The 14,186-nt window shown below is 35.0% G+C and overlaps 1 protein-coding gene across 1 annotated transcript in view; it reads right to left on the bottom strand.

Annotated features, from left to right (window-relative positions):
• Positions 1 to 14,036, bottom strand: part of LOC111055278 (neurogenic protein mastermind) — a 48,469-nt gene extending 34,433 nt beyond the window's left edge. Inside the window, exon 1 of the mRNA XM_039438732.1 lies at positions 13,123 to 14,036. Coding sequence (XP_039294666.1) covers positions 13,123 to 13,395 — 273 coding nt within the window. The 5' untranslated portion in view covers positions 13,396 to 14,036. The remainder of the gene's footprint in view (positions 1 to 13,122) is intronic.
• Positions 14,037 to 14,186: the final 150 nt, after the last annotated feature.

The following is a 14,186-nucleotide window of genomic DNA, read 5'->3' as shown; positions in this document are numbered from 1 at the left end:
GCTGAAGAAATTATAATATTCTGGATTGAAAACATTAATTTTAAAATAGTTGAGAAAATTATTTAATTCGCCGTTTTTATAAAAATGTAGGTGGAGGAAAAATGTTGTGTATATCACAAGTGAAAAATGTTTTTTCTCCCTCAGGAAAATTGTTGCCCTTGGCTTTGCCTCGGGCTTCAAACTTTTCCCTCAGGGAGAAAAAACAGTACTTTTCACTCTAGATATACAAATAACTATATCAGATGGAAAGATTATCACGGAACTGGTTAAATTATCATATGGGAAACAAATTCAAACGAGAACTGAGTTTATTAACATATGTTAGTTTTTGATCTTGGAGAAAACAAACAACAGTTTTTAAGAGTAAATTATGATTCAACTGAATCAACTAGAACAGGTGACATCAGATACTTGTGGATGCGAAAACTGCGTGAGGTCTACTGTTCACAGAACTACTAGTTCATCAATGTTGAAAACCAAAACCAGAATTCTTTCTCAATTTCTTTCCTTAGTTACTAGAAAGAATAATACATGAAACGCAAGATAATCATGTAGACAGATCATGGATACAGATCATGCAGTTGGAGAGATTAGAGAAAGAGTATAAAGAGAGAGAGAGAGAGAGAGAGTGACTCGAAAATATTCGAAGGCCAAATACTAGTCACAACAGACAACATTTGCAGCCGCGGTTGTGCTATGAAGGAGGAGGAATAATCATGAAAATAAAGAGTAGACAACTATGTTTAGATATTTAGAGAGCTACTCACTGCTCTCAGTTGTAGACTAAGTACAGAGCAGCCTGGAAACTGGTTCAAACTGGTCACATTCACTTCAAATTGTCAGCACATGCCTTACGAATAACACCAATCCAACCAATGCTGTCATCTTCAACTTCACTATAGTATTACTTCTTGTTGTAACCTATCGTAAGATTCACTTAAAACTGTCAGTACATGTCTTATTAATAACACCAATGCTTCAAATCTAATCATAGCTGACAGTGAGAAAGTCTCACTCAACGTGCTTCACTTAAATCTGTCAGTACATGCCTTATGAAAAACTCCCAATGCTTCACATCTAATCATAGCTGAAAGTAGAAAAGTAAGTCTCACTCAACGTGTTTCACTTCAATCTGACAGTATGCCTTATAAAAAACTCTAATGCTTTCCGATTCAATCAATGCTGACAGGGTGCTGTGAATTCAGCAATTGCGACAGAGTACCGGCTAATTTTCGATAGCTGCAATGTGACCTATAGATATACAGTCAGTATACTACCATGTGAGAATAGCTGTATCTATAGATATAGATGGATGCGAGCTAAAACAACTACCTCGCATTAATTTTGTAGTACCAGAGACAAGAATAATATAGTCTTACTTATCCTTCATCTATGGTAGTACGTTCTGTTCTTTTGTTCGATTTAGTTCAAGTTGTAGTCCAGATTTCGGTTCTCTGATTCAAGTTTGAGGTTTTAGTCAAGAAGACTATATAGTAACGAGATATTCTGTTCTAACCAAAAACGAAATTCATTGATTTTACATTGAATGTATAACATCTATGCTACTAGTAGTTCTGTGAACAGTAGACAGCGCAGTTATAAACCACAGTCTCCTCTAATACTGTCCATCAGAGTAAATTCTGTCCTGTCCTGTCTGGTCGGCAAGATATCAGTGTATAAACGACTAATCGCTGTTTGGGTTGTTGTATCGACAATGCTAATAATTTGATGTGAACAGCTATGCTACGAACATCAAAAGCATACCGAGTTGAAAGCAGAAAAAAGTCGGGAGAAAATAATATGCTATTCAAGTTATCAATTGCATGCCTCACTGTATGCAATTAATAGTCCACACAACAGCTGTATTTTTTCACTAAGTTACATTGAGATATTGAATTGCCTGCGCCATTGCATGCAATTTAAAATCCACTCGACAGCTGATTTACGATGGATAATTCTATAGTCTGATTTTTACTCTAATTGGCGTATGAAGGAGGTACCTTTTCCTTTTATATTATCCTTGAAATGCAAAATTTCCAAAAACCTTGTATATATGTCGACGCGAAATTCAAAAAGGAACATGCCTGTCAAATTTCATGAAAATCTATTGCTGCGTTTTGCCGTAAATGCGGGACATAAATATAAACATATAAACATAAAGAGAAATGCAAAACCGTCGACTTGAATCTAAGACCTCACTTCGCTCGGTCAACAAGAGAGAAGTACTAGTAAAGATAAAGTAAAGGATATTCTTTCATTTCTGAAACTACATTGTGTTATTTTGATCGACAATTAAAATAGGTTGGCCGGGATTATACAAGGATTTGGATAATGTGGAGAGGAAAGATAATGGTCAAAAGAGAGAAGGAGAAATGAGATAAAGAAGGAGTGATATGGAACGTTCTGAAAATGACGAGTTGGAGGAAAAAAAGAGGAGGAAGCAAAATTATAATGAGGAAGAGGAGGAAATGGGAAGGAGTAGAATGAAGAAAGAGGAAAGATTATGGTCCAAAGAGAGCAAGAGAAATGAGATGATGGAGGAGTGATATGGAAAGATTAAAAAATGACGTTGATAGGAGGTTGGTGGGAGAGATGAATGGAGGAGGAAGCAGAAGTATTCAAGAAGAGGAGGAAATGGAAAGGAGTAGAATGAAGAGAGAGGAAAGATTATGGCCCAAAGAGAGCGAGAGAAATGAGATGAAGGAAGAGTGATATGGAAAGATTCAAAAATGACGTTAATAGGAGGCGGAGGAGGAAAAGAGAAGGAAGCAGAAGTATTATGAGGAAGAGGAGGAAATGGAAAGGAGTAGAATGAAGAAAGAAGAAAGATAACGCGAGAGAAGTGAGATGAAGGAAAAGTGATATGGAAAGATTAAAAAATGACGTTAATAGCAGGTGGAGGAGGAAAAGAGAAGGAATTAGAAGGAAGGAAGCAGAAGTATTATAAGGAAGAGGAGGAAATGGAAAGAAGTGGTATGAAGAGAGAGGAGATTATGGTCCAAAGAGAGCGAGAGAAATGTAATGATGGAGGAGTGATAAGGAAAAACTGAAAAATGACGAGAATAGAGAGAGGAAGCAGATATAATGAGGAAGAGGAGGAAATGGAAACTAGACGGATAAAGAGCGGAGATTGAGGTGTTGAAGAATAGGAAATATGTAAGAAGAGGAAAAGTTTAAAGAATAAATAAGAAAAAATGAAGAGAATATGAAAAACACTGATGGAAAGAAGAGGGGAAAACAATACGTGAAGGAATAGAAAACAAGAAATTGACTTTACAAAATATTAAGAAAAAGTTGAAATATTTAGAAAATTGGGAAAAGGGAACTTCTTAATAAATTCGAGAGTTGAAAGAAAAGGCAGCAGAAAATTGATAAGAAAGAAGAAAATTAGGAATAATGGTGAAAACAAGTAAGAAATAGGAGTCTCAAGAGTGAATGGAGTAAAATATTGGGATTTATTGATTGTTGGTTGATTATTTTCCTTTATTAGGGCGGAGTTAGACTTTACAAAATATTAAGAAAAAGTTGAAATATTTAGAAAATTGGGAAAAGGGAACTTATTGATTCGAGAGTTGAAAGAAAAGGCAGAAAAATTTAAAAGAAAGAAGAAAATTAGGAATAATGGTGAAAACAAGTGAGAAATAGAAGTCTCAAAGAATGAATGGAGTAAAATATTGGGATTTATTGATTGTTGGTTGATTATTTTCCTTTATTAGGGCGGAGTTAGGACTCCTGGTCCTCTCTGCCACACAACCCTTAATTGGAGGAGAATGAAACACTTGAAGGAAACGGAATGGAGAAGTAGATGAAGAGAGAAGGTTTCAGAGAATGAAAGGATGTGGTAAAAGAGGAGTATAGATGAGCATCATTTATATAAGTAGTCTACTTGTTTGTCTAAGTCAAAATTGTATAATTCTGTCATCAGCATCATCACTACAATTGAATTTTTCCGTTTTAAAACTTCATCAATTTTTATACCACTCAAATATTTTTCAATCACTCCACATCAACTAATTATTGAAAGAAAACTATCACATCCTAGATCCAAAAGAATATTGTACATTCCTCGCCGTCTACCACAAATATTCCCATCTAATTAGTCTACTTTCCCTCAGTTCAGCCTCTCAATCATCGAGCTTTTCAATTCATTATGAGAACGTAATCTCTATTTTTTAGATGCTAACAATTATCGGACTACTGATAAACACGAAATCAGATCAACAATCCAATTTAGTGAGAAATCATTCACTTCAACTTGTCAGTATTTCTTTAATGGGAGACAAATCGATGTTATTTACAACGTTTGCTGACAGTATGAATCTCGTTGAAATAAAATTCATTCAATAGTGAGGTCCACGTTATAATGGCAGTGTTCGATTAACAATGGTATTGCTATCCTTGTCTATAATTCAACAAAGCGGATAGCGCTATCTCTTTCTCGCTTTGCTCTGTTGCCAGATCGTCTTTTAACAATGTAGAATTAATAATTAATTAACAAAATATTTCACTTTAATTATGAAAATGTATTATGAACTTATTAAAAAAATATAGTTTCTTGCCTGATAAAATATAATTGTATATTTAAACGAGAATGAACAGTTAATATTACATCAATAAACCTGTATCAGCTACCGTCTATAGAAGGCATTGTGATAAGACAGAGAGGATCGGCAACGTTTTTCTCCTATCTTTCTTCACCGCCATTATAACGTGGACCTCACTATAGATTGTCTACATTGTTTGAATGGGAAGCATTAATATCACAGTGATATCCACGTTATAATAGCAGTGGAGAAAGATAGGGGAACAGCGTCGTCGATTCTCTGCCTTGTCACTGCCTTCTATAGAGGATAGCTGATACTGGTATATCTGATGTGATATATTATGAACTGTTATTTCTAGTTGAAAATAATCAATTATATTTTATTAATCAAGAAAATATATTTTTTCAGTGATTAAATAATAAATTTCCATTATTGAGATGGAATATTTTGTTAATTAATATAGATAATAAATTACAGTATCATAATCTAGATTGGATATTGTCCTCGATTATATTCTTAAATTGTTAAAAAACGATCTAGAAACGTTGTGGAGCTAGAAAAAGGATAGCGCTATCTGCTTTGTCGAATGATAGACAAGGATAGCAGCACCAATGCTAATCAAATACTGCCATTATAACGTGGACCTCACTATAGTAATTAAATCTAATTTGCTGACTGTTGAAAGTGAACGTCTGAAAGCAAGCTACATTGTTTGTCTGCGTTTTTCTCATCGTGTCCAAATCTTCTAGATTAGAGTGGTGAGAGAGTGTATTAGAGTAGCATGGAATATTTCGAAAGATTACGATTAGAAAATTAATTAGTGATCCAATTCACGCTCTCCAAGATGATGATGATGACCAGATTTGACTCTGCATTAGTTAGAATCTTTTATAATATTTATTTATTCCATCGACAGTCACAAATCATCATAAAATATCTGTCTTTATTTATAAATCATTATAAAATAAACGGTCTTTCTCTAAAATTTGTGAATGCTGAGTTCTCATTTCAACTCTCAGTCTACATCAAACTTCGAAATTTTTCTTTTCAGTTGATTATTGATAGTGATTAAAGGTCTTATTACTAACAAATCTTTTTTTTTTTAATTGATCCATGGGGGAAAACTGGAACTATCATCAAACTGTATTCTTAGTGAATGATGAAACGAAGAACATTGAAAAAATTCTATTTTTAGCAAATTTTTAGGGGTAGAAGTCAACAAAGATTTTCCCTCAAATTTTTAAATATTCAATTGGGGAGAAGACATTACCAATCAATAATCCATTAATGCCATGAAACACAAAGTGTTGTAACAATTACGTCAAAGATACAATACAATTAAAAATAATTAAGCATTTTATGGACTACAATTGGAATAAAATGCTGCATTCAAATTGTATTTTTGTTATATTATTATTACTCAAACAATTCATTGAATATTTATTAATTTCAACTTTTATTAAATTCATCATATGTGAAGCTATACATGTTCAATGCACTTCCATACAACACCGAATAGGGTGGGTGATTCAAGACAGACAGCGAGTGAGTGAGTTGGAGAGAATATTTGAATTGTATAATTGCCTTTAGGGTGGTGGAAGGAGAGATTGATTGATTGATTGATTGAGTACTTTATTTATGTAGATTACAATATATACTGTCTTATACACTTATATACAATAGCTTACAATACAGCAAAATTATAGATGAATTTACATGGTATAGACCACGGTATTTAGATGAAAACGGTAGGGGTCATGAAATGTGTGCGCAGTGGCCAGCCAGCTAGATTGCGTCATCGCCACCAACCGAGGTTTATAACACCTATTGACAATTTATGAAAATTATTTTTTAAAAACAGATGATTGGATATAAAATGACGTCAGCGACACCGGAAATTTAGCACAAACATGCGCGTGACACCTACCGTCTTCTTCTATTTACCGTGGTATAGACTAAGAAAATAATTATTGAACTGTATATGATATGAAAAAGCAATTTGTAATATAATAACTATAGATAATAATTAAATTGTTATGCATCTACATAAATTGGCGGAGCTTTGGACATATCAATGTCCATTCTTCGGAAAGAATATTAAAAATATCCTCCCCACTAACTCTCTACCAAAGAGAGAGAGAGAGAGAGAGAGATATTTGATATTTTTTTTTACATCTTACGTTGCCAGGTCTGGTAAGACCTATGGCAAACACTAGTTGATAAGAAACAAAAAAAAAAGAATATTGCTTATTACATTGAAACTCAACAAATTACAAGAAAAATTAAGTATAGATTTAAGCTACAAATAATTTAATTATAATTAACAGAGAAAGGAACTGATATGCAAAGCTTGATACATATTACATGGACAATTGAGAATAAATTATGCATAACGAAGAGAACAGATGAGTATAAAGAAGTGAAAGAAGAAAGGAAAAAAAGAAAAAAAGAGAGAGAGATAGAGAGAGAGATTGATTATGCCTTAACGTTTTGGGCGTAAGTTAGCCTGTGGTACTTTTCTGTAAGTTGTATAATTCTGAATGAATAAATAAATAGATAAATAAATAAATAAATGCCTTTGTTCATTCATTCATGAATTTACAATACAAATTAATTATTAAGGGCGGAGTTAGGACTCTAGGTCCTCTCTGACACACAAACCTAAAAGTGAGAAAGAGATCGAGAGAGAGATTGATTGATTATTTGCGTTTATTGGGGCGAAGTTGGGACTCCTGTTACTCTCTGCCACACAACCCTTATACCCGAGAGAGAGAGTGAGGATCATAGAGAGAGTAATAAAATAATGATAATGAACTTCTTGCAAGAATCTATTTTATTAATGAACAATGCAACTAATTTATGCACCAGTAGGCTATAAAAACAGGACTAAATTAACAAAAACAAGAAAGACACCCAATTAATTAGTGAATGAAACCCTCCACACTACACCAAAGACTACAACAGTTCAAGGTAAACTATCCTTTCGTTTCAAAACTATGGAAAGACATTAATTTTGATCAAAAGTCTAGAGAGCAAGGACGTAACATGCCCTTACATACACGTGTTTAGGGTTGAGTTCGAAAAACGGCCTAGGTCTGAAAGGGTCACACACCTGTCCATTATACTCTCCTCTTCTTCCTCCTTCTCCTCAACCCCACCCCCTCTTACTCCTCCTTCAACTACTTCTCCTCCTCTACCGGTTTCCTGTCGTACTACAGGTAGGGTAAGGGCAGTATGTTGTCTTGGCCCTATTCAAGCAAAAGCCCTTTGCAGTGCAAGAAGGGTCCCTTCGTATCATTCGCCACTTTCAACGACATGCTACTATATTATTATAGTATATCTAGTGATATTATGTTACGTTGTAAACCTCAAAACAGGTGGCATGAATATTGCAAACGTTGAAATCTAAAGCTGCGTTTACACCAACGTTATCAACAAAATGTTAATAACTTAGATTCTATTAGATTGAACATAACTTATCATACACATGATGAACATATGTGTTTTTCAAGTTCTGTTCAATCTTATAGACTATCATAGACTATAATAATAACTTAATCCTTATAGATTCTATTAGATTGAACATAGCTTATCATACACATGATGAACATATGTGTTTGTCAAGTTCTGTTCAATCTAATAGAATCTATAAGGATTAAGTTATTAACATTTTGTTAATAACTTTGGTGTAAACGCAGCTTTACAGATTTCTATGAAGAGAGGACTCAAAAGCTACAAGGTGGATACGAATGCTCGCATGATTTATTTCGAAAGTTACTTCAGTTTTATCATTGATAGACAGAAACACCTTTTACTAATAGGTGTGAAGTTTCGATCATTATATCTAATAATTTTATTACTATGCTTGATTAGAAATTTAAAAAATCATAATACAATGATGCTCGCTGTTTTACTACAAGTGATTGAAAAATATCATAGTCTCCTTCAGGTTTATCAATAGACAAATGTGGAAAAATTAGTTTTCCTACAGATACCCTGAAAAGTGACCATTTGTGCACTGATTGCAGGCTGCAAAGAATCACTTTTCCGCACTAGTGCGCAAGTGAGTACTTTGCATACTCCAGATTTGCAGCATGACAACGCAAAATAGTTAGTAGGTATATGGAGCACCAGTGCAGCAAAATGAAAATGAAGTTGGTAACAGTGACTGCTGTGGCTGCTATAGTGAGCAGAGGTGCAACCAAGCACAACGCGCTAATTATTAAGTAGATATTATAACCAAGGACAACGACAGCACAGTGCCACCACAGCACACACCACACAGCTGCCCCCCGCCATTCAAACACTACTACATTATTCAGGCAATTTTACCCATAATTACCCACTTTTCATATTCAATGGTAACTGTAGGAAAAAATTTATGTGAAATACGTGCGCAAAGTTCGTTTGCTGCACTCAAGAAACCATTCCGCCCTCGCCTACGGCTCGGGCGTAACGTTTCTTTCGATGCAGCAACTGTCACTTTGCGCACTAGTTGCACAAATAACTATTATTGATAGCTATGATGTATCAATCATTATATGTAATAAAAGTACTGTAGACTATATAAAATATTGGAGTTCTTGAAAATTTGTCAGAAATCCTATGACGAAGATAGATTTTGTTCTACAAATTCATTTTGTCCAATATTTTCTCAGGTTTCTTCACGTTGCCCGTAGAGTTTCCGATGAGTGAGAAAAATGATGATCTATCCATGGTATTTAGATGAAAACGGTAGGGGCTACGAAATGTGTGCGCAGTGGCCAGCCAGCTAGATCGCGTCATCGCCACCAACCGAGGTTTTTAACACCTACTGGCAATTTATGAACCTTATTTGTTAAAAACAGATGATTGGTATATAATGACGTCAGCTACACCGGAAATTTAGCACAAAAATGCGCGTGACACCTACCGTCTTCTTCTATATACCGTGGATCTATCTATGACCGAGAGGAATTGTATTTTTTACTGAGAGTGATCCCCATACAGGCCCTAGGCTTGTGCGTGAGTAATGGAACGCAGGTTGATGAAAGGTCAAAGGAGGTACAGATGCTGAGTGATTGTGAAGCTCATAACAACGGTTAGTTGGTGGAGCTTGTCTTGGGCGGTCACCCTTCCAACGGAGCTACCGAGAGTACGACGCTTATCTTATATGAATATTGATGATAAAGGCCTAACTGAAACTGCTATATAAGTGTTAGTGAACGCTTATCATACATTATTACACTTATTAGTGATACGACCATAGGACTAACTGGTTCTTTACATTAAACAATACTATGAACGCATCTTTCATCTTGTATAATCCCTGATAAAACTCTTCAAAGCCAAATTCTATTATTGATCACCGATTCTATTGTTTCTTCTAACACTGGTACCCGCACCACCATATTTCCTGTGTCAACAATATTGCTAAACTTCCCATGCTAGATGATGATGATGATAATCTAATAATCTGACCACCTATTTTATTGTAAAATCCATTTTCAAAATTCAGACTCATACTCAAGTTAGCTAATAATAATTCTCAGACAGGAATTGTGCATCTGAACTAACTTAGCATAGGCTACTGTATTTGAAACTGAATCATAGAGTAAATGAGACAACCTGTGACTCATGTTCGAAATATGCGGAGTGTGACTCATCATCCCGACAATACTGGATCAGAGTTTAGTTATCTACAATGCAGATCTGCTGCGCAATTTGGAATCTTTCAAACACTCATTTATTAAATTTGAGCATTCTAAAATTGTCTTGCTTCCAGGAGTACTTTATTTTAGTCTATCCTATACCAACCTGTTATTTGACAATAATTGAGTTACAATATTTTAAACAATAATTTGGCCCAGTTGTACAAAAGCCCGTTTATAAAAAAAGATTATTCAACAGATTGAATCTCAGGATAACAAATCAGAGAAGGGTTTTTAAAAAGAAGGCTTCTCTGAATTGGTTCTCGTGACATTAAAAGTTAACGAATGTTGTGCAACCAGGTGTTTGACTCAATGAGATGGGGATTTCCAGGATATGACTAACCTATTGAGAAGAATGGGTTTTCCATCTATAGATTATAACTTGAAGCATCATAGTGAATAAGAATACAATAGCAAATACAGCTCTAGGATGTCCGTGGTTTACGTTCATTATTTCGAACTACAAAACAATGGAGCACTTGGTTTCAAACTGCCCTCTGTTTCCATGTGAGGGAGGATTGCAGGAGGTGCATGCGACAAGTGATGGGGGGTTAAATGGATCGAAGGAGTATTGCAGAGAATAGACATTTGAGGCAGACCCTTAGAGGCAATTCCAAAATATGCAGTAATATTGCATATAGCATATTGTCCTTCAATGTACATTTTTAATGCAATTTTTGTTTTGTGTTATTTTCTTTTAAATTATGACAAGTCACTTTCGACGCTGGCCCATGAAGCATAAGCTTATAAATTTCGAACTTTAATCAATCTGGATTTGGGAGAGGAATATTAAAGGGTGCGCCTGTTTCTCCTCTTTCAAGTGATTTTGTACTAATGGGTAGATAGATAAATAAATTATCTAATTAACTAAATTATCCATTCTACTTGTACCAGAGAGAAGAAAAGTACTATATTCGCTTTTCGCTATAATCCCTGTTTCTACATACTTCTCCATTACATCACCTTCATCTCCTTTATAAATAAATCCTTAGTTGAATTAATGAAATTAACGTTTTGGTAAGAGTTAGTGGGAAGGATATTTTGAATATTCTTTCCGAAGAATAGACATTGATATGTCCAAAGCTCCGCCAATTTATGTAGATGCATAACAATATTATCTATAGTTATCACAAATTGCTTTTTTCATATCATATACAGTTCAATAATAATTTTCGTAGTCTATATTATGTAAATTCATGAATAATTTTGCTGTATTGGAAGCTATTGTATATAAGTGCAAAAGCCAGTATATATTGTAATCTACATAAAGTACTCAATCAATCAATCAATTTTCTATTGAAAAATTTTCTTTGAAAACTGTATTTTTTTACTAATAATGAACCACCTTTTGTCGGGTAACTGCAACCACACTACAAAAAGGAATAAATTTCAAATTTGAAATTGAATTTATAAAGAAACTACATATAAATTTTCATAGATATCAAATAACTCTTTTTTCTCTCTTTTTCCCTATCATCTTCTCCATTTCTTCCCTTTTCCACTCCTCTTCACCATTCATTCCTTACTTTTATACCCTCCACCTGCCTATTACATGGGAAACCATAGTTGGCAAGGTATTTTTCCTCCTTTTTTCTTTTCAGCACACCCCGCCATGAAGCTTGTTTTTGTATTTTATTAGAAACTTATTTTTGATTGTGACTTTTTGTATTTTGATTTCCTTTATGTATCTTGTGTTGAATTGAACAAACTTATTGATTGATTGAACTCCATCAATCAATATAATTGAATCAGCTCTCCATGATAAAAATGTCACATTTGTTGGATGCATAACAATATTATCTATAGTTATCATAAATTGCTTTTTTCATATCATATACAGTTCAATAATAATTTTCGTAGTCTATATTATGTAAATTCATGAATAATTTTGCTGTATTGTAAGCTATTGTATATAAGTGTATAAGCCAGTATATATTGTTGTAATCTACATGAATAAAGTACTCAATCAATCAATCAACCTCTAATAGTAGCCTACCTAAATAGTCCCCTTATTCAAGTAGCTACCCATCTATTACTTTCCAACTTTAGTCTGTTATCACTGAACTAGTTATGGGTTCAGTAGGCCTAATTCAGTAAATTCAGTCCATGACCGGCAGTCGCCAGACAGGCTTCGTCAAAATATAAAACAATTCATACACAAATAACTAGAGATGGCTGCAGATAGGTCGTTTCATGTGGCTCTGTAGATGGACTGCAATACTAAATCATGAAACAATCTCAAACTGGTCCACAAGTCCACTGGTCTCATCATCTCTCAGTGAGTACAGAGGGTAGTTGATGAGTTTTTCACGTACCAGCCTACAAAACTTCCCATACTCCAGCTCACAAACACAAATCGGCAGTCTGTTGAAAAATTTTAGCGTCCGTAAGGGGTAGCATTCATGTGCTTTCGATAGTCTGGAGTAGGGCAGGTCAATGTTGCCCCGTCTCCTGGTATTATGTGGTGGTTTGATTCCTAGACATTTTCGTCTTTGAGTTTCTAAATTAATTAGGTGCCTCCTGAACAACTCTGTCCTAACCTATGTCAGCCAAGGCACTCGATATCTCACTCATTTGTAATAAATATACTGCACTAGACCTTGACCAGTACCGATAGGTACTAGATTTTTGAAATCTTTCTTGGTCAAGTCTTTTAGACAGTTTAATCACTTTAGATTTATTCATTTATATTTTATATTAGTTTCGAGATCTGAGATAGATAGACTCTATGGTCGGGCCCCTACATGAGCCCGAAAAATAGGTACATAAATCCAAGGTAACACCCAGCCACAACCTCAAAAAATTTCTCTAGGTGATGTCTATGGGGGACCCCAACATTTTTGGTCAGGTTTGAAATAAAAGAAGTGTAAAACTCATAAATTACTTACAGAAACAGGATGAGCATTGCTCTGGAGGTTGTTCTCAGGCGTTTTCTTGTCGGTTTTCTTAGCGGCCCGTTTCGCCTTGTTCTCCAAAAAACGCTGCTTCAACACTAGAGTGTCCTGAAAGTTCTGCTCCACCAGACTGTTGAAAGTCTGGTCAAATTTCGGTACACAACCACTGCTATGTCGGCGATAGTTTTCGATTCTCCGACGCAATCTGTCAACGACCGCTTGGCGCTTGGGAGGCAGAACGTCGCCTTGCGTCCCGGGACGTTGCATAAGACCGCAAACCCCCCCGGGAGCACCTCGGTTGCCCCCCTCGGAGGGGTCCGCGACGCACTCGCCCAAAGGATACGACGCCAGTTTCCAAACTTTGCAATCACCGACTATCAACTCTCACACACCCTCACACTAACCTAACTTGACTCACATCTCTAGGAAACCTTTAATTCACCCCTCATTTTACTCTAATATCTCGACAACAACTTCTACAATAACCTCTAGTCTGTAGTTTGGACATCATTTACTCTAACCAACCTTCACATCGCGTCCTCAAACTTTACAGCATCTCCAACAACTAAACATCGCGACAACCAACAATATCGCATTGTTATCTCAATCACAAACTCTCAAAACAACTACAATATTATTCTAAACCAACAAGTCCCTAAAATCGAAAAAGTTCTCCACTTGAAAGACGTAAACACTGTTCCAGAACAACAGGTTGCCGAACTTGTCACAATAAATATTGAAAAACGTCACTGATCGGCACTGATAATTATAAAATAATTTAGTTTTGTTATTTTTACGATTAATTTCGTAGTTTCAAGTAAAATACTGAACAAACACTGATATAAAGTGAACACAAAACTGCTAAGTACGAATATGGTGCTTCTACATCAACGCAGGATCGCAGCCATTGTTTTGTGTCTTCCTTTTCACTGCCTTCAGAATTGTCAGATGCAACGATATTCAAACAAATTGAAAATATATTTTTGTTTTCTAATAGTTTGCGTTAATATATATTTATCTAATACATATAAAGATTATAAAATTGAATATCATGCAAT

Source organism: Nilaparvata lugens, chromosome 12, assembly GCF_014356525.2.
Source record: "Nilaparvata lugens isolate BPH chromosome 12, ASM1435652v1, whole genome shotgun sequence".
NCBI classification, from domain to species: Eukaryota; Metazoa; Arthropoda; class Insecta; order Hemiptera; family Delphacidae; genus Nilaparvata; species Nilaparvata lugens.
This window is presented reverse-complemented; position numbering and strand designations above follow the sequence as displayed.